Source organism: Odontomachus brunneus, unplaced genomic scaffold (genome assembly GCF_010583005.1).
Source record: "Odontomachus brunneus isolate Ranch 3 - 2012 unplaced genomic scaffold, Obru_v1 Obru_scaffold_096, whole genome shotgun sequence".
NCBI lineage: Eukaryota > Metazoa > Arthropoda > Insecta > Hymenoptera > Formicidae > Odontomachus > Odontomachus brunneus.
In genome coordinates this window covers 1,200,030-1,221,815 of record NW_022639546.1, presented here as the reverse complement: position 1 = coordinate 1,221,815, position 21,786 = coordinate 1,200,030, and the positions used below count along the sequence as shown (strand labels likewise).

The window sequence follows — 21,786 nt, the reverse complement described above, 5'->3', positions numbered from 1 at the left end:
TCGTCGGCGATGGCATGTGGCAGTGGTAGTGCCATATGGCTCTGAACGAAAAATATGAACAAAAAGATAAGATCCGCGGATAACGCGGGTGGACACTTCGGCCATTCTCGTTTCGTCTCCACGATCGTTATCAGTCTCCCTAATGCATGCTCGGGTAACACGCGGTGTGTACGCGTCGCGTTAGACTCCGCTGTGAACACTCCAGTACACGTTGCTGGACTCTGCGTCATGCTGTAATTAAGAGAACGAAGTGTAATGATGACAAGGCGAGCTGCACACGGCGCCGTCGACTTTATGTATTTCATCGCGACGCGTCGTCGTCGTCGTCGTTGTCGTCGTCGTCGTCGTCGTCGTTATATCTTGTCAAAGTTCATTGAATGTGTGTGTGTGTGTGTGTGTGTGTGTGTGTCAAATATTGATTCTTACCAATTTCATAAAGAACAATGCTGGCCAAAAATTACCCGAAATATCTATCGAAATAGAAGTGAGATCGGGCTTTATATTCTTGGGTCTATTGAACTCGAATATCAAGCTTAAAATTGTCCTAATCTCGGGGAACTTTGCGAAAATGCAATTTTTGCAATTTTTCTAAAGAAAAATCTTGTTTTTCAGCAAAATATAAAGACAGCTCGATTTCATACATTTCCTTTACGAGCAAATTTTGGCCTTTTTACAGCATTGTTTCACTACTTACAGCACTTTCATCACCATCTGCAGAAACGACCGTAGCTAACTCTAGAAGCTAATTTCCGAAGAGTCAGGAGAAACAAACGACATACAGTAGCTTACGTTTATTTTTCACACGTCTTCTGGTACATTCCTAATGCTTAGGTTCTAATTAAATCTACTGCACGTATCTTTCAAAATATATAGAGAGTGAGTCGAGTAACTATTACAAAAATAGAGTGTTTTATGATGGTAACGCTCTTTTTTTCGAGGTAAAGTCACTTCGAAGATCTGAAGGTTACCTTTGTGTTTCGCTTCGATAGGTATTGGCAATAGTTGCTGACTCACCTTGTATGAACAGAATTGATCAACACTACCTATACTTTTTGGTACAGAGAAAAAGCAGAACATAATTACTTTAATAACGTTACAACGCAGCATGTTTCTCGCGGACTATCATTTACATCAATTATATCAATTTCGCATGTTATTAATTAACAGGAATAAATATTATACAAAACGAATCCGCTAAGTGGGAATTATGTATATGTAAGAGCAAAAATGTTTTTTTATTTTCTAAAATATTCGTCATGAAATTTACTGTAATAAAGTCGTGAAAATTCGACTTAGAATCTCGCGGAGGTAAGAAGCGAATTTTAAATTCTATGAGGTAACGATGGGTTTCCATGTCTAATCTCGATCTCAGGTAAACGAAGTACTATCGATCTTTCTCTCTCATTCTTTCGCACACACACATACACACTCTCTCTCTCTCTCTCTCTCTCTCTCTCTCTCTCTCTCTCTCTCTACCTCTCTGCTCTTTATAGATGCGCACAAATATCCATAGTCATATCCACGTTAACTGGATTCTTGTAGGTTCGCGTGGTACATCTCGCTAAATATTTTAACACCAAAGGCGTGCACCTCCTCGAAGCCGAATTTCTCCAAGCTCTCCTTGCAACGATCGTAGTACGCGGCGACGTTATCGTAACGGCTAATGTCGAAGTCGAAGGTCTGCAATCGAGAAATCGTGCTCGCGATCGCCATGCGAATTTTGCGGGTCGACAGCCGCGCGACAGAAACGGCCCACAGTGTACTCACCTGTGCAAAGCAGATGGACGTGCTGATAGTGAAATCGGCAATGGTCAGATTGTCGCCCGCCGCGAACTGTTTCCCCTCGAGGAAAGAGTTGAGCACCTCGAACGATTTCTCCGCTCGCTCTAGATCCGCTTCGTTAACGGAATGAGACAGACCTCGGGCCACAGGTATCTGAGCGATAATTTCTGTCAGTACACTTGCGTCTGAGTTTTGCGAACAATACCTTTCAAATTATTCTTACAAATATTCCGGCAAAATGATAATTTCTCTTTACACAAAATGATAATCGACATAGAAATGACAATCCGAAAATAGACAAAATTGATGAAGACTGACACAAGTACAGCATTATTGAATGATTCGGAAATACTGGGCGAGCAGAAAGGAGAAATTAGCCGCAGAGTCTGCGATTGTGGCGATATCCGATGACCATGAGACATATTAGGATAATAAATTGCTGTGAAAATAATAATATTGAGGCAAATTCGTAGATAAAACTCAACACGTACGTAACACTGACCAATACTGGTAAAAAGACTGCCAGCGTCAAAATACATCATTTGATCGACCACTGCCCTCTGTTTCGGGTCTTTCGGATAAAGAGAATCGTTTCTGGCGTATTTGCTGACCAAGTATGCCATAATCGGGCGACTGTAAAAGCGCATAAATTGCGTAAGTATATGGAACACATTTAATCGCAGACAGAGTTAGTCATCGCTTAAATGAATTTTTATTAAAATAAAAATTAATACAAACACGTTTGTATGAATGCGCACTTCAATAAATTTCTCTCGATTTTTATACAAAGTGTTATACATATTAATCATAAATAATTAATAATTATTATTTAAAGAAAAATAATATAAAAATGATAATATAAAGAAAATAAAAAGGATATAAATATATTTATTTGTTTTATTTGTAATTGTTATATTCGTTCATAATTATTTTTCCGTATTGTTTCTATATCAACAAAAATTATTAATTATTTGTGAATAATATTTATAACACTCATAAAATTAAACAAAATATGCATATTTACTCATTTATACAAACGTGTTTATTCAAGCTCTCATTTTAATGAAAATGTATTCAAGTAATAAATTCATGTCTATTAAAATTAAATTAAATTAAAATAAGAAAATGTGATCAATAAAATATATCCAGTAAATATAATTAGATATTCGAAATATCGAATATTTTTGTGCTTGGTTTCTTTCGATTCGACGTGCAATTTCACGTACCTCTCCCACAGAACAAATCCATTGTCGTCGATGGTTGGTATCATGTGCTGTGGATTTATCTAAAAAAAGGCAAGACTGCAAGTTATGCGATAAAATTCTATATACGTTTTTACATTAGTAAAATCCGGGCAGTTAGTGAGGCTTAGACCGGAGAAAAACTCAAGCAGTAAGACGTAAGCAGTAAGCAAACTGATCTACCACAGTCGATGATTCTTCTTACGGTCCAAGAATCAGCGAATGTGATTAGTCAGTTTGCTTACTGCTTACGTTTTACTACTTGAGTTTTTCCATGTCTACTTAAGTGTGCCATGGTCCTCACGACAAACCAACCGCTTCATGTGTGTGATCCGCTTCACAGAAACCCATGTAACTGTTTGTAGTTTACGTGTACAGTCGGAGACTGAGAGGTTGTCCGTAATTTCGGGGACGAGTTTGTGAACTCTCATCTTGTCCAATGGGAGAATTTGTTTTCCAATTGGAGAGTACTCTAGTTGAAGGGACAGAGGTATGAGTTGACAAACTCACTCCAAAAATTACGGACAACCTTTTAGTCGCCGACTGTACGTCAGTGGGTTCGCATTTATTCATACGTATCAAGAGCTAATCAATTTGAGTGCAGAGGTGAGGGAATAGCACGCGAATCGAGTAACCTGCAGGAATTCCGGGCTCATGTGTTCCCCCTTCAAGACATTCACTATCTTGAAGTTAAAATGAACGCCCAGAGCCTTCGCGAGTAGCAGGACGCTGCGACAGGGTGGACTTGGCGGTAGGTAATAACAATCAATCGGCATCTCGTTGCTCGTCCGTTGCTCTCTTGTCTCGGTTGCCTTCCCTGGCACCTTCCGAGCGTCGCGTTATCCTTTCCCGGCCTTCCTCTCGCTCTAGCAAGTCGCCCGTCGCCCCTCCCGGATCGTCACTGAACAAACGAGATTTTTATACTGCAGCTCGAGTTAAAGACAAACTTTCAAATCCGGGGACTCTCGACCGTGTGAACGCAGCTACCGCGTACAGATTTCTTCCCGTCTGTTTACTGTCGACCTCGCAATTGCGCCAACTTAGATACGTTCAGATGAACTATTTCTTGCGAGGAAGCTCGTTCCTCCGATTGCGTTCGCGTGTACACACACACACACACACACACACACACACACACACACACACACACATTTTTTAATAAATAAAATGCCAATGTCTAACAACCGCCGTCTCATCTCGGCGAAATTGGAATTATTCTTTGGATTACAAAAATGAGTTTTCCATTGTTGAAATACAAATTCGCGGCTAGATTTTGGAGCAATTACAGCTGTAATTAACTCTTTGCGGTCCAAGCCTGGCATATTCTCGGCAAAGTACTCTTTATCTTTAAAGTGTACAAGGAGTTAATAACAGAATAAAAAGGTGAGAAAATCAGAATACACCGTTATCTCAATTTCGCCAAAAATGGTGCGTGAAAGTAACGAACTCTAATGCTATAAAAAATTATAAAATATTTTTATGTCAACGCGAATGAGAATTTGAATAAATTCGTTTTTATGAAAAAAAAAGGAATTTCAATATAAATTCCTTTCGAGATCTGATATTACAAATATTATTCACAAATAATTAATAATCTTTACTCGTGTAAAAAAATATAATATGAAAATAATTATAAATAAACATAATAATTATAAATGAAATACATAAATATATTTATATATTTTTTACGTTTAATAAATTTCTTTCGAGATCTCATACATGTTACAAAATATTATTAATGAATGATTAATAATCTCTATCCGTGTAAAAATATAATATGAAAATAATTATAAATAAATATAATAATTAATAAATGAAACACATAAATATATTTTTATATCTATTCGTTTTTATATAAGGTGAATCATTTTAATCTTAATAGTAGAATATCTTGAAAATGAAACAAATAACAAAAAAATTGTTCAGACAAAAATCATATGGTTTAGAGAGGGGGATGTAAAACGGTGGCATTGCTTTGACATTGAGTAGTCGTTTGAAGGTCACGTGACAGTCATCTTCAATTTCTTAAATAAGAAATCCCCATTTTTTATTGCACTTTTAGATTGAGCTAATCCAAATGAACATCTCTCGTATCTTGATGATTTTTTGTAAAATCAATAGTTTTCGAGATATTTGGAAGAACGTGGAAAATGGTACAATCGACTGTGTAAACCGCTCTTGGAGCACCCCAAACGTGAAAGACAAGGGGACTCACGGAAATCAAGCACCCCGAAGGAATTACCGCCACGTTAATTCACGTCGTTAATCTTGGATAGCTCCAAAAGCGGTTTACACAGTCAGGAATCGATTGTACCATTTTTCGTTGTTCCGACCAAAATATCTTGGAAACTATTGATTTTACAAAAAATCATCAAGATACGAGAGATGTTCATTTGGATTGGCTTAATCTAAAAGTGCAATAAAAAATGGGGATTTCTATTTAAGAAATTGAAGATGACCGTCACGTGACCTTCAAACGACTACTCAATGTCAAAGCAATGCCACTGTTTTACATCCCCCTCTAAATCATATGATTTTTGTCTAAACAATTTTTTTGTCACTTGTTTCGTTTTCAAGATATTCCACTGTTAAAATGATTCACCCTGTATTATTTTAATTTAAATTAAGAATTAATTATTTATGATTAATATTTATCCATCATAACACCTGCAAGATTAAGAGAGAAATTTATTGAATTGCAAACTTATATTTACTCAAATTCTCATTTTGCAATGTGTGACAAATATAGACGAGGCAAGGCTACGATAATCGACATATAGTAGGCACAAATGTCGGGAAGTTGACGAGACGGTGAGATCGTATGTGTGAGATACGATTGTATGTGTGATACGATGTCGTTTATAAGGAAATTACTGAGAATGAGGTTTTCCGACGCGAGCACAAGTTCCGCTGATAATACTCAGTTCCTCGCTATAATTGAAATATGTCTCATGAAACATTGATAACGCGGGGACGGAGGATGTTTGTGGTGTGCAAATAAACAAGAATGATCGCGTCTTTGGCGAAGCGATCGCGCGCCGTTCTAATTACCGTTAATGTAGTAATTCCGCTAATTAACGCGCCGTTAAATGGCTTTTAGATGCGACCCTTACCTGCGAGCCTGTTCAAACCCGACCGATTGATACGAATCGATGATACTCGCAGCCGTTACACATCAGCCTAATTAATTGGCTTATCGCGTGTTCGGTCGATGCACCGTGCACAGGACGAAAGGAGGAATATATCAGCCACCACCGTCTCTTCTTCCAGCCGGGCGACGACGATTCTCGGGCGGAAAAAGACGCGGAGTGTGGAAAATGCGCGCGCGACTCGCAGAGTTGCCATAGCGATAGCGTAGCGCCAAACAAAACCGCGAAACTGTGACGTTGACTTTATCCGTTGCGATCGAAGTTCCCGGTAAGGTCGATCGATCGGTTAATAAAAACAGGAAGGACGCCTGGTAAATGGAACTCGCTACACTGACATTACACTTACACAGGTAGAGCGACAAAAAGTACGCCGAGGGTATATCCATTTTTGTTCGACCGATAAAATAATCGTCTGGAAGTTCAAGCCGGATTCTAAAGAATCACAATTGCGCATTCGCGCGCGATAAAGAGAGATTTGTTACAATATATGAATATGAAACTTAACTCATTACCTCTATTACCCATAACATTCTGAAGATTGCCCATCACAATCCAATTTCATAATTATGTACTTCCAATGTGAATATTGTTCTTACCTTGACCGATGTGACGTGAAAGTTACAATATGGCTGCCTGTTTTTAGTATGTTGGCAACGATAGTAATTGCCCATGGCCTCGAAATCATAAACCTATTCTGGGAAAATATAAAATTAGAAAAGTAAAATTTCACCTTAAATGTATTGAATACTTTTTGGTCTTAAACATCCTATATGTATGAAAAATTTTTTAAATATGAGAAATTAATTTGGGCAGTAGAGGGTTAAAATAGTCCAAAACTTTGTGAAAATGCAGTTTTCTTTTCAGAAATCTCGTTTTTTAACAAATATTTTTTTCATGAACAATTGATAATTGTGAGCAAAAGAAGTCTTTTTTATTGATTTTATTTCTTCATTGATACTTATGAGTTTAACAGACAGTTCTTGATCATTTGCCACATACTCACAGCTCTCACCAACCAAGACCTACTCCTTTTTTGGAAATTTGGTTCCAAGAGTCAGAAATTCCGTTTTCTCCGGCCGAAATGAGTTGGTCCGTTCATTACGACCAAACTTCATGCTAATGCAACTAGCAGACCTCTTTCTCCGTGTACACACATTTTGCGCGACGCTGCATAATGTAATAGGTGTACTTACGTCTTTTTACGTATTCCTGATGAACCTCGACAAGTAATTCTTGCCACGGGCTGTACTTTGTATAAAAATACTTGTTTTTTTTTCTCCTAGATAAATAATAGTTTATCGTATGCACACGGTCGTTTGAAAATATTCCAATATTTTTGGAGGTGGCGTTTTCTCTCGTGCATTTTTTGTTACGTGTTTTCGACCGTCGGTTGTCTCTGACTTATGAATTGCCATTACACTTCGCAAAATCGACCAATGTTTTCGCGTGTGTATCGAGGTAAATAAATAAATAAATCGCCGTCGGGCGTCTCTCCGCGAGCGATCCGCAATAAAGCTCCGCTGGTGAAGATTTTGCGCCGGCACGGCGAATAGTTACGTTGATCGGCCGTTAGGTCAGGAATTATGTTGACTGTTAGATGGGTTTCCTTAATTTTCCGGGGCAAAAGTGGTGATTTCGGCGCGCGACGCGCAGTCGCCGCTTTTACGACGCCCCCACGTTAACGACGTATTCCCGCAATTTTCACGGTTTTGTTTGCGTCGCCTCATCCGTCTCAATAAATTTCTTTCGTTATTGCCATCACCTGACCGGTCAGAGGGTGCCGGGGTCTTTGACCTCGTTTTCGGATAGGAGAGGGCGCGGCCGCACACACACACACGCGTGAGAGACAAGTCACGACGACATAACTTTAATTAGTCGTGGAAACGGTCTCGACGAGGGACCGAGTTCGTTGTGTGGGCAGTCTATATGGGTCTCCGTCTATTCGACAGGTGATTAGTATAGTTGGTCAATCACAAATTCAGTGATGGTTTGCGCCGCGCGAGCTGCGGAATTAAGCAGTCCATCGTGACAAAGGAACCCGCGCAGATTCTTGTTTTCTATCGGCAAGGAACAGTATTTACGCTCAAATTGCCCTCGATTATCCGAGTCGTTGATGCGCTTGAACCAGAGTTGCAGAAATGTCGATTGAATTTTTCTCAATTCAATGGTCGATTGGAACCGTATCGGTTCAGAACGACTGACTGATTGACGATTGACTCGAGCAAAATCAATTGAGGAACGTTTAGTTAATGACTGATCTCGACGAATTCAATTAAGGGCCGTTCAATTGACGACTGACATGAGCTGAAGGGACTCGAAGACCGTTCGGTCAACAACTGGACTTAGCAAATTTAATTAAGGGCCGTTCAACGGACGACTGAACTCAGCAAATTTAATCGAAGGCCAGTCAATTGACGACTGATATAAACAAATTTAATTAAGAGCCGTTTAATTGACGATTGAACTTAACAAATTTTATTAAAAGCCATTCAACTTAACGATAGGCATAAGCAAATTTGATCGATTCAATCAAGGAGCGTTTGTTTACTCAAGATTATTCAAGATTTTGCAGATAATATTCGTGTCTGAAGCATTCGTGAAAGACGCCAATAATTGAGAAATAAGTGGGATCTGCATTGAAATGGAAGGAGGTAGTGATCATATCACCAAACAATTTTCGATTGAATCTGCTCACATCAGTCGTCAATTAAACGGTCATTTATTAAACTTGCCGAGTTCAATCGTCAATTAAACGGACTCTAATTGAATTCGCCAAGTCCAATTATTAATTGAGCGATCGTTCAATTGACTCATACTTAGCTCATACACGGAGAGAATATTATAGTCTTTCCTTCATGTAAATTCTTTTCAATTTTACTGTTTACTGTAGTAGGGGATTGACTATCAGTAGGGTTTATTTTATTACGGAACAGAGTAAATTCAAAGCAAGAAACATTGCAGATTTCGTTAAAAACATGCGAATGTTTTAATGGTACATTTCAGTCTCCAAAGTACATAAACACATATGAAGCGAAAGATTTATTTAACAGAATGTTGATCCACACCTCAATTACGAAATTCTATAGTGACTTTTACGATAAAATTATTTCCGTGCATCAATCGTCAGTCGGTCCTGAATTTGTGATTGAAATCAATTGAACGATGTTGTGATTGAATTGACTCATATTAATCGTCAATTAAACACGAGTATTGATAAAAGGAGTCATCAAGAGCTCGCAATCCTAGTTCAAACGTTCAAGTACTGCGAACAAATCGCTGTCAGCACTTTCCTTGATCTTGATTGCTCCTACATCGTTCGATCAACGGGCGGCTCGTTCTTGGAGCCTTCAGTCCGAGAGCTCCACAGCACAGAGAGTGTTTAGAGTGCGTTTCACCCCATCCCGGCGCTCATAACGCCACCGCTGCCGCCGTCGCCGCGTGCCAATTCAATAACGCGCATACGCAGACGCTACTAATTGCTTCCAGTTTAGTTCCGGAGCAATTTGCGTGGCAACGCGGAACTATATTGACCGCCGCGAAAGAAGCCGACTTCGATCGGGCGTTACACGAGCGACATGATCAACTGCATTCCCAGCAACCGGATGTAACCATCGGACGGTACGCCCTCGTCGACTTTCGCAGTCGATGGTACGCGGGGGTGGATCGCTGACGCGTGGAGAAATCACTTTGCACGCGTGTACGTGGCCGCGCGACCAGGACGTGTTGCCCTCGGATCTGTCCTCGGCCCTGTCGAGCCTAACGCGGCGTCGCATTAATTGGCGGCGAATCAAGTCTCGAGGGATCGATTGCTGCGAAGGAGCGCGCGGGGACCTCGCGGGGAAAGTATCGCGGGTCCAACTCGGGCGAACTGCCAAGTGGGGGCTCCCGGCGTGCCCCCGCAAATTTTGCACGAATTATGCAATTATGTCCGTCCAGGTCGGCGACGTCAGCGAAGGCGAGACGGTCAGATATAAAACACCACCTGGAGAAAATCACGCTCGATGCGCACGGCACAGCGCGGCTGCCGACTGCCGATAACCGTTGGCGGAATAGCTTCCCAAGGGCGAAGTTGGTTCTCCATTCGCTGGCTGTTATCGCAGCGAGCGTCGGGCGTGTCTGTGGTGTGATTATCGATTAGCCCCGGCAAATCCACTGAGATGGAAAATGAAATAGCCGGTGCGCGCGCTTACTCGCTCGCTCGCTCACCGTGCCCGGCTCATCGACGGCGTCAGGGAAATGCGTGATCTATCAACCCTATCGGCGTTGCGTTCATTTTACCGTGTCCCGTCCGGGGCTGGTCGCGTCGCGCGACCTCCGTCATGCGCTCCGGCACATAATGGGTGTACAACGCGCGCAAAATACCTCACGAAGACACGCGCGTTCCTCCCCTGAAGAGAGACTACGCCTGCTAATCGAGTCTCGTTTGCCATCCTTCACTCACGTTTCTCACGTCCCTTCCCAGATAGGGATTTGCTCTACTGGCGAGGCACTGGGCCCGCTACCGATGTTTAATATACGTAACTGGCGCAGTACCAGATGCCAGTACGATTTCAGCAGTGGCGTGACATCGGGATGATAGAAAAGGGCCAGTAACTGTAATGTCACAGTACCGAAAATCAATACAGGAACGGTGCCGAAAATCAGTAGCGTAAAATATTCATACAGTATCGCGCCATTATTCCGTATTGACAAAATGTATACGTATTTCCTACATGAGTTCCTTTCCTTCTTCTTTCCTTGTGGTTATAGGAAGTCGTCTTCTCGTTTCACGCTCTGCGTAGGGGAGACCGGGGCTATATGGTTCCCAAGGGTATGTTGTCTATGAGCTTTTTTTTATGTTGAGAAGAATAGTGGGTACAAAATTGCGAAATGCTTCTTTCAGAACATAAATACTTTTCCTTAAATTTCATTAAAACAGGAATAATATTACAATTAAGGAATAGAAAAAAAGCTGATTTGATAATAGCGAAATAAATTCTCGAAATTTTCTATTAATATTCGTGACTGAAGAAAATCAAGCGACAGTTACTAGTTGGAATAACATTTTTTGCGAATGTACGATGTTATATTTTTATTATATTAATAAATATAATTTTCATTCGTAAATTGAAATAGAGCATATAAGCGGATGAGGTAAAGTTGGCCCATATTTAAGATCCGGCTGTGGAGACTTTTCGCGGAGACTTTGGAACTACTAATAACGATACGTATTTTATACATGGCCTTCTTATCCTGCGCTGCTTGCCCCAATAGCAGGGCAAGATGACTATATCGCTGCATGTTCGTATTTTGGTTATTACAAAACAAAATATAGCGTTAAGAGGATCGTGGCGTGCATTAATACATAGAAAAGGGTTGCCTCTATCATATATGTACAGTCAGTCGCAACAATAGTTGCCCGAGAAGTTGTAGCTTCGAAATTCCAAAATATAGGGCATCTAACCCCAGTCTCTCCTATCTGCATCTCGGGCAGATATCCGTTTCCTCGGCTGCCGCGCGTTATATGCACGCTTGCAGCCGGAATTCGTATGTTTCGTGGAGTGCGTCCCGGAATGTGCGCGTAACTGTTATTTCGCGATTAATATCGTCCGCCGAGAGACATTTCCATGATCGGGGAATGAAGAAACGACAACGTCGGCACGAGCCTTGCGCCCTGAAGGCGCGGATATCCATGCGCGCGTGCATTTGCGCGCCGAGTGTATTGTCGCGCGCGATTGATTATATATTTTATTGGGATTATTAATGCACACGCGCGCGCACGAGCGAGCGAGCGCAATTCGAAGCGAGCGCTTGCACCGCGTCCGGTCAATATGAGCGCCCTGCAGCGGGAAATCCGATACACTTTTGTTTACGCCAGCAGCCTGAAATATTAAATGAACAGCGGAGAAACGCGCGATAATTATCGCCGCGTGACGCTAAAGCGGCTGTAACACTGATGCATCGAATGCCGGGCGCATACGTTTATCTGAATTATCCTCTTATGAACGAATAATGCGAAAGTTACCGTCGAATCGCTGACCGATAATATCCGCGCGCGCGAATATCGGACGGGCGTGACCATCGCGTTGTTTCGAATTCATCGAAGATGATCGAGCATTTAGGTCAAAAATAAACGTTGCTGACAGACTAATAAGCGTAATTCAATACGCATTGATACGCCTAGCATTATATTAATCGACCTGACAGAAAGAGAAAGAGAGAGGAAGGAAGAGAGAGAGAGAGGATGAAAATAAAAGAGAAAATAAAACTACGGATTTGGTTACGTTTGCCGATCAATTGGCTTCTCTTCTACCAATAACAATGTTGCAAACGTGCGTTTGTGAAGTCATTTGGAAATGCTGTACAGGAATGCCCGCGATAGCAGCGCCGTGGATACGCTAATTAAATGCGTCAAAGGGAACTGAAGGCTTTTTTTAAAACCAAGCTAGAACCTCAAGGTGATTGGCATAGCTCTCGATCAAGCCCCGATCTATCTAAAGTTCGTTTATCCCGAGTGAACTTGATACTACGCGGAAGAAGAAAAAACAGTATGGTTGACCCATACACATAAATCTGGTCGCGCCGAGTAGATTCGATATTGAATCCTGTTTTTTCCGTGTAGAGTTGCATGACCGAAACGTCCTTTTTGAGGAAAATTTCACTGAAAGTCCATGCTATGTGCGACGTGAACGTATAGGTTTTCAGTAAAATTTTCCTCAAAGAGGACGCGCGCTTTGCAATGCAACCCTAGAAGAACGCGCGCGTGTACATTCGCGAGATTTATACTCGATGGCGGAAAATCGATGAGACGTCCAATTGTGTCGCTCTTCAAAACAACGTGTCGCGACACAACGGACAATAAGGAAGTAAACACAACGCGGTAATAATGACAGCAGCATGGCTGTGCTCGGTGAAACGGCCGTGCGCGGGCCGAGCGAGATCGGGCTCATTGTTGTTCGGAAAATTCGATTTTACGAGCGAAGGAATTTCCTTGAACGCGCCACCTCCATTTCCCCCGGCGTTCCTCCGACCCAACCCCTGACCGACGTTGCCCCGGTCAACGAAGTAAAAGACACCGCGTCAAAAGTGGCAAGAGGACGTTCGAGCGTCCGCCGTTCAGTCGAGAGGGAAGGAATGGAACGTCCCCCCCTCCCTCCTCCCCCGGACCACCCCCGATGCCCGATGGCGTCGCAGCAGTAGGCGAAAGATCAAAGCTCCAGACTGCGCGAAGACGTGTGTTGGGTGGCGCGTCTTGTGACAGGAACGACGTCGCTTTATACCTTTCCAACCCGTTCCGCCGTTGTCACTCGAGAAGTAGCGAAGATGTTACCAGTCCCAACGAGTTCCAAGGAGTTACGAACTGCCGCCAGCCCCGTGTGTTAGTTTCCGTCCGCTTTCTCGCTACGCCACCAGGGGAATCGGTTGTTAGGAAACGCGGGATCCCTGTGCTGGAATCGCGGCCGACGCGAGTGCAACATCAAGGCGAGCACCGGCGAGGAGGAGAGTTTGTTTATCGTTATCAGTGTGAGGTTGTACATTCAGGTAATTCAAAGATTGCAACGTATTCTGGTATAAACCGAGCTCTCTAGACGAGAAAAATCCGAGTCTGAAATCCCAATCAAGAGCCAATCAGAAAACTTGAGAAGTAACCGATATCCGAGTACGAGGAATCGAATGACTCGAAAAGTTGATTATTACTGGTCGAATAAAAATAATTATATAATATCTTCACTTGGTCTTCGTTCTGCAAAAGTGTTGTTTGGCATTCCGAAAGAAGTGAGTCAAGTAGTTTTTACAGTAGCAAAAGGTATGAAAAAGAAACGAAATTTAAGAAATTTTCTAGACGAAAAGGATCCTGACCTCAAACCCCTAGAAAGCAAGAAGCCTTAGGATCTAAATAATAAAAATATGTAATGAAAAATCGAATAATTCGAGAAATCAATTATTGATGATCAAATACAGATAATTACGTAATATCTTCACTTCGTCTTTATTCTCCAAAAATACTATCTATATGACGTTTTGCATTTCAAAACGTCATATAGATTTTGGAGTAGCGAAAAGTATGAAAAAAACGGAAATTTAAGAAAAGACATTATAAATTCTCTAGATAAAGAAGATCCGAGTTTCAAAGAACGAGACGCCTTGGGACTTAAATAATACGAATATCTAGTATGAGAAGAATCGAATAACTCGAAGACTCGATTGTTGCACAGAAAAAAAATTCTTGTTTACAGAATATCTGTATTGTGTACGTATTGATATTTCAAAAATAAAATTAATATTAAAATGAAGTTGTATAGCGTTAAATAAAGATTAATTATTATAGTTTTCAATTAAGACGAATATAGTCAAATTATATATCTTCTCATATATAACCAATAATATTGATATTTTTGCTTATATATGCGAAAATAATTGTGTTAATTGAAGACTAATAATAGATAACCAAGAATATTAATATTGTAATATTTTATGAGAAAATGATTATGTTAATTTTACTGTATTCATGTCTTGATTAAAAAATAATTTATTTTCGCTCCACGCTATATAATTTCATTTTAACATTAACCTTATTTTTAAAATGTTAACACACAATAAACATATTCTCCAAACAAGAATATCCTTTTTTCTGTATAGTGTTCGAATAAAAATAATTACACGATATATATATCTGTTTCTCTTTCTCCCTTCTCATCATTTTCATTCTTTAAAACTACTATTTCGCATTCCGGAAGAGAAACGTAAGTCACGCAAATTTTACAGTAGCGAAAGGTATAAAAGAAACAAAAATTTGAGAAACGACATTATAATAATTCTCTAGATGAAAAAGATCCGGATCTTAAATCTCAAAAAGCAAAAAATCTTGGAATCTGAATAATACAGATATCTAAGAATCGAATCAGGGATATCAGGGATCGAATAATCTGAAAAATAAATTGTCGGTCGAATAAAAGTAATTACGTAATATCTTCCCTTCATTTTCATTCTCTAAAAGTACTGTTTTGCATTCCGAAAGAATAAAATGCAAGTCACGTAGATTTTACACTAGCAAAAGGTATGAGAAAGAAACGAAAATTTGAGAAACGATATTATAACAATTCTCTAAATGAAAAAGATTCGAGTCTCAACGAGCAAAGAGCTTTGGAACATGAATATTTAAGTATCAGGAATCGAATAATTTGTAAAATCAATTGTTGGTCGAATAAAAATAATTATCTTCCCTTCGCCTTCATTCTCCGAAAGTGCTGCTTTGCATTCTGAATGAGTAGGACGTAAGTCACGTAGATTTTACAGTAGCAAAGGGTATGAAAAAAAACGAAGATTTAAGAGACGCCGTTGTAACAAAATGTCGCTATAAAATGGCGAGAATTACAATGAAACGTTACAAATTGAAACAATAAAAAATATTCCCTGCCGTCCCTCTGTTGACGTGCAAAATTCCGCGTTAAATCGTCATATAAAAAAAAGCGCCGAGTTTTGTTCCCCTTTTACCCTTATCGAAAGCCCTTATCGAAAGTTGGTTGTCACGGTCTTTTGCACGTCTCGTAGGCGGGCAAAGGGTCGTGCATGGGCCGGTGTGGGCGCGTAATTGGAGAATTAGCCTTGTGCCGACGCGAAAATGCAAACGCCATAGTTGGCCGATGGGACATTACTTTAAGGAACTCGGGCTCTCGTGGAAATAATTTTCGACCGGGGTATGAAACGAGAAGTTCGCGGACTCGTGAAAGTTATTTCATACTACTTTGATGCAGCAACGTGCGCGCTCTCGCCGCTCCTCGGCAGCTCTCGTCGCTTCCCTATACAAAGACACTCGAGTTCCCAAGTTGCTGGATTACAACGAACTTCCCCGCAATATGTAACTTATAGAATTTACAGATACTTAGACGAAAACGTTCGAGAGAGAGAGAGAGAGAGAGAGGGAGGGAGAGAGAGAGGGAGAGAACGAGGGAGAGATAGACAGAGAGAGAATCATTAAGCGTGCTCGCGCGGCGTGTGTCTGCAGCCAGATCCGGTTGCACACTTGCTACGTAAGCCTAATCTAGGCTGGTGTCAAGCTCTATCTACGACGGCATACGCTCGCTCCAGCAAGTGATTCGCCCACCAGATGCGTATTATCCGACTGATAACTATTATCTACATTCGGTCTTAATCGTAGGAACTTCCTCGACCGCGTGCTCGTGATTTTGACACCGTTTAAATCGGAACGCTCGCGCCGTTGGATAAGATCTAACGTTCCTGCATCTCGTACGATAACTCGCTTGCCACACGATTGCCGGCGGCCGCAATAAGTAAGAACAAAACAATCATTTAGATTAAAACATTAAAACATTTCCGGACAATTTAACACAAAATACCTTCTGGGAGCGTTTCTGCTTAGAAATCATTAGAAATGAAACACTCACGAGCGACCGTCCTCTCTTTTGTCCGGAGCCAAATAAATAAATATTGATAGTAATCGATAAAGAATGTTTAGTAAGTTAACAAAGTAGATTTAATTCTAATGATACAATTTCCTTCTACTTTGACTCTGATGATGTCCGAAATTTCCCTTTTCATTTTCTTTAGCGTCAAAATAGGTGTTGAATGGAACAATGAGGCTAGGATAAAAATTTCAACTCGGGATATGAGATGATGGACAAGATTCCAAATTTCTGAAACCCTGACGAGTTCGCAGACATAACCTTCAGTCTCAGCACTTATTGAAACATTCTTTATCAATTGCTACCAAAATTTATTTGGTTCCGGACACAAGAGAATGGTTCCTTTGTCAGCAATTTATTTTTTGCAAAAAAGCGTGGTCTTCGACTGAACGAGTGTTAGGGGATCTGTTCTCGAGCACTTCAAAGGGAGGAAAGTTGAGGAAGACACTAATGACTCTGCTCGTTACTCCAAAAGTAGCGAAAATATGTTGTCACACGGAGGGTTAATCTTTTCTCAGCTTCAATAAGCAATATAATCAGTAATGCATTAACTGTACAATCTACTCGACATGGAGAAAACGGCAGTGTAACTGTCGTTACACTTCAACGTTCTCCATTGATCTTTCAAGTTCGACGGAACTTGCAGGATTGATGTGGAACCAAAATCTCGCCGAAATTACACCGAACCGGGTGCCGAAGAAACGAACATCGGTCCTTTCTGCACGGAGATACAGAGATGTTTCGTTTAATTTGCTCTCTAATTATCTCAAGCCCAGAGGGCTCCCGCCAAAACGATCCCAGTCGGGTTTGCCCGGCGCCCTAAGTTAGTGTTTGTGTATCTTTGTTTCCTCGACGGTTTCTGAAACTAAGCTTTAGCAGCATCCAACGGGAATCGGTCATCCTTCGAGGTGTACACATGTATATACACGCGCACGCGGATATTAACGGAGCTTGGCAATGGCGTCCGTCGCGGCGGGGTCGAATGACGCTAACTCCTCATAACGACGTGTGTAGTGGAAACGCGTGTAGGCGAACGGACAAGTACAAAATACACGAAGAGAGAGAGAGAGAGAGAGAGAGAGAGAGAGAGAGAGAGAGAGAGAAAAGAGAGGAGAGGGGAAGAGGAAGAGAGAGAGAGAGAAAGACGCGCAAACCAATCCCCGCGCGCTGGCGAGTACGATTCGCTGGGAGCTACGCGCCGCGTTATGTACGGTGCACTGATCTAAAAGCCGAATAAGCACCCGCCGGCTAATGAAACAGCTAATCATACGTGCGCCATGTATCATGTTTTATTACGCGTGCACGACGTACGTACGTGCGCGCGCGTGTGCGCAGCCCCGCGCATATATCGCGGCGGTGGGTGCCTTGGGAAATATTACGCGTATCAAAAACGGCGCGCCTTCCCGCGTTAAATTTCGCGGTCGCAGACGCAGCCGTTACCGTTGCCGCCGCCATCGTAAATCACGTACGATATTTCGCACGTTAAACCCGTCCCGCGCGCGCATCCGCAACACTCGTCCCGCATCCGGAACGCGTTATCTCGAACTTACAGCTTTACGACGGCACGTACGCAGCGTCGTTGTCGGCAGCATGTATCGGCACCGCATTTTCCTGCAACCAGGCTCCTCCTCGTCCCCCTCGGAGGAGCAGAACGCTGCACGGGGGGCCGAGAAACGCGCGCGGAAAGCGCGAACAAACGGAATTTGCATAATACCGGCTGATTCAGCGGTGGCGTTGGAAAATTCGCGGGCGTATCTTCCTGCGCTTCTTGCCATTGAGGCTCCTTAAAAGGAAAGGTTCCTTATAAATAACGCGGGCATTTCTCGACCACGGCGCGGATCACGACCGACGTTTGTCGAATATAAGGGAGCTTCTTGCGAGCTACTCTAGGGCGGTGTCCTTTGAGAATAGGATCTAGTCACTTGCTGCTCAAAATGGCGTATTTGTGTGACGGGGACAGCTCCTGTTGGCAAAATATGTTGCATCAAATCAGACGACAAGTCTCTTTATCGTTTTAGACTATGATTACAATAAACTTTGATATCTGAAGTTCTTATCATCGCAAACGCTGTAACAAAAATTAGCCCTTATAGTGCCGAACAAAGATATATCGTTGTTAGCAACACAATATTGAAATACATTTGTCATTAATTTATTCTCCCTTTATTTCGTAATATGTTTCTTTTTGAATTAGATAAATATTATTCTTACTTTTATTTTTATGCTTTTTTCTCAAACCCTATCAAACTACATCAATTTGGTCTATTACGGTATTTTACGCTTAGGTACATTTTTTCAGTCGGCACTAAAAGGTTTAGTATATAATCGATGACAACTTATTAATCCTGTGCGGCATGATGGAGATCGCTCAGCAAATCAGTTTTTTTTCTATTTTTTAACTGTAATATTATTCCGATTTTAATAAAACCCAAGAAAAAGTATTTATGTTCTAAAAGTACCATTTCGCTATTTTGAACCCACTATTCCTCTGAAGATAAGCACTGAAAAGAAGCAACATACTCCTGGGACTATATAGCCGCGGTCTCCCCTATTATTTCTCGTCAGTTGGTTTCTCCCTGTTCGACTACCATAACTGAAATTTTTTTCCGCGTACTCTCGGGGTAAGTCGAGGAATCTGCACGCTTTTGTTCAGCTATCGCATCTCGGATGCAAAATAATTTAACTTTCCATATACGCCAGCGAGTCGCATTGTCGATGTGTCGGTGAAAGCACGCTCGCGTGCGCATGTGATGCGCCTCGCTTGTCCGCGAGTAATTAGCAGTCCGCGGTGCTCGCAGTCCCAGCATTCGTTCCGTCCAGCTTCTGCGGGACCCCGGAGGATCTTGTACGGTGAGCGGCCGCTACGAGACACCGGTGCAAATCATGTAATATGTAATTCCTGGACTATTTCGACGGGGCTCGTTGAAGCGCGACTGATTAGCCGCGGAATATTCACGATTCCGCGGCTGTATACATCGACAGTCCTGCCTGTCTGCCTGCCTGCCTGTCCTGCGCGTACACATGTACACACGTACGTGGATGCACACGTACACACTCTGTATATTTCAAGAGAATTTGTGCACGCGTCGCCGTCGCCGTTCCCCCTCGTCAAACAACAGACACTACGCCGCTGGAGATCCTCGCCAACATCCTCGCCGTCGTCCGAGTATCCCCCGAGTATCTACTCGTGACGTAAAGTCGTTACCGGGATCTTGGACCGATACCGAATGCGCTCGGTATTCGCGCGAGACACAATTTCTGTCACACGCCTCGGCGATCGGCTCGGCCGGCGCGTCGCGACGCGACGGGGGTGACGCGCGCCTCGCAATCCGCGGGGGTGAATTCCGATGATCCCGGTTGAATCCACTCTCCCTCCTTCCTCTCTCTCTCTGTATCTTCTTCCCTCCCTCTCTCTCTCTTTCTTTCTCTCTATCTCACTTTTTTTTCCTTCTCTCTGGAAAGCTTCCTCTTGCCTCTGGCCGTGTCTTTCGCGAACGACACAGGCGGAAAAAGACGCAGATGCGGCTCGCGCGTGCGTTGGGCAAATCCGGAAGGAAAGAGGCCAAAGTAACGCGGTGCAGGATGAGGAGAAGAAGCAGAGGGGGGAGGGGGAGCAGCAGGATGAAACTTTGCGCGGCACTCTGTCGCGCGCGGATCGGCCGTCGACTCCGACTCGCCTTATCTATGTAACCATTCGGCACAGTATCCTACTTTACTCATCCGGTATTCCGCCCATTCCCCCAGTTTTGACAGCGGGGGAGAGAACGGGAGCACGCGAGGAACGAAGAATCTCCCCGTAGCCGTCGGGCTGCTGCTGCTGCCGCGAAATCACCCCGCGTTTCGTCACAGTCACCCCCCGATTGGTGTGGCGCGCGCGCTGGGACAGAATCCAACAAATTTGGTGGCCCAGCCGCAGAAAAATGAACTTTCGAATTCCACTATGAGCCCGGTACACATCGGCAGTGGCAAATGCCGCTCCGGCCGCAGTATCGATCCTTGTTTCGCTCCCGTTTTTTGCGTGCCGCCGCGCTGTCCGCGCTATTTCGGGCTATTTCGAGAATTCGTACTTTCTCGCAAGCGCGGATCTCGCCGGCATCCGCGGCCAAGGCGCCGTTGCAATCGACGATGCAGATTTCGCAGCACCCCGCAACACACATCGTGCGGACGGAATCGCGACTATGAGTGGCAATCTGATCAGGCCCGCGCGTGTGTGTTCTGTGCATTAACGGGAGAATGCGATATTTCGCGTTGCGAAGCAGCGGCGATGCGTTATTTGCAATTCCGACGAGAACGGATAGATTCATCCGCAGCGCGCATTCGGGCAAAAGTCAGAGTCGCGTGCTCGTAAGCGCTCGTGGGGAATTCGCGATATTTATTTGGCGCTGCGCGTGGTAGCGCGCGGGTATCTCCGCGGTTCCCGATGGAGGATGAATTTTCAGAGATCGCTGGAAATCAACTGCGAATATATTTCCGGACGCGAACTCGCAGTAGCCGCGAACGACCTGGCGGTTTTTATTATGTATCATGGCCCCCTTTGTTTTTCGGCGAAGCACGCCGAAATGATTAGTTTCCGGCATCATTTGTCCATTTGGCGGGCGAAAGAGAGCCGGGGGAAATGGAAAATTGAACCTCGAATCTCTGAGTTTCGGCCGGCCTTTTTTTCAGATCCTGCCTCACTACGCGTGCGAGTCGTACATGCGGGAGCGCGCGCGCGCGCGCGCGTGTGTGTGTGTGTGTGTGTGTGTGTGTGGTCCGGGATAAAATACGCTGAGGCAACTCTCCGCGTGCTTACGTACGTTATCCGTGCGCGCGCGCACGCGTGTACTAGGATATTTACGGTATTTCGAGATTACGAAAAGCATCGGCGTTTTTGGCGAAAAATATCGGTTAACGTAGGCGGCAAGTATCGTCAATGATCTTTCTGAAGAAAGTGTCGAGCTACATTGATACCTTTGATGTGTCGGACAATATCTCGATATCGGAGATTTGCGACATCAAAGAGGGCTAGTAAAAATGTATCTCTCTCTCTCTCTCTCTCTTTCTCTCTCTCTCGGTGTCCCGTTCCACTTTCGCGTATACACCCTCTCTGTACTGTGCAATAGATAACTCCACATTCCAAGTGCATTTATACGTTTAAGCTGTTAAAACACTAACTCGATCTCGCTGACATCGCAACGTCGACATATTTATTTTATAGGTAGATAGTGAATA

General features: G+C 43.0%; 1 protein-coding gene across 5 annotated transcripts in view; it reads right to left on the bottom strand.

The window, feature by feature from the left end:
- Positions 1–782: 782 nt before the first annotated feature.
- Positions 783–21,786, bottom strand: part of LOC116848492 (glutathione S-transferase 1-1-like) — a 165,838-nt gene continuing 144,834 nt past the window's right edge. The window contains exons 1-7 of one of the 5 annotated variants that reach the window (XM_032824633.1): positions 7,366–8,203; positions 6,769–6,861; positions 3,659–3,924; positions 3,009–3,067; positions 2,274–2,415; positions 1,768–1,935; positions 783–1,680 (exon numbers count right to left, since the gene is read on the bottom strand). In XM_032824633.1, coding sequence (XP_032680524.1) covers positions 1,525–1,680; positions 1,768–1,935; positions 2,274–2,415; positions 3,009–3,067; positions 3,659–3,799 — 666 coding nt within the window. In that variant the 5' untranslated portion in view covers positions 3,800–3,924; positions 6,769–6,861; positions 7,366–8,203 and the 3' untranslated portion in view covers positions 783–1,524. Of the gene's footprint in view, positions 1,681–1,767; positions 1,936–2,273; positions 2,416–3,008; positions 3,068–3,658; positions 3,925–6,136; positions 6,744–6,768; positions 6,867–7,365; positions 8,204–21,786 lie in introns of those variants that run through there. The other 4 variants (XM_032824630.1, XM_032824631.1, XM_032824629.1 and 1 more) reach the window with 4 other exon arrangements.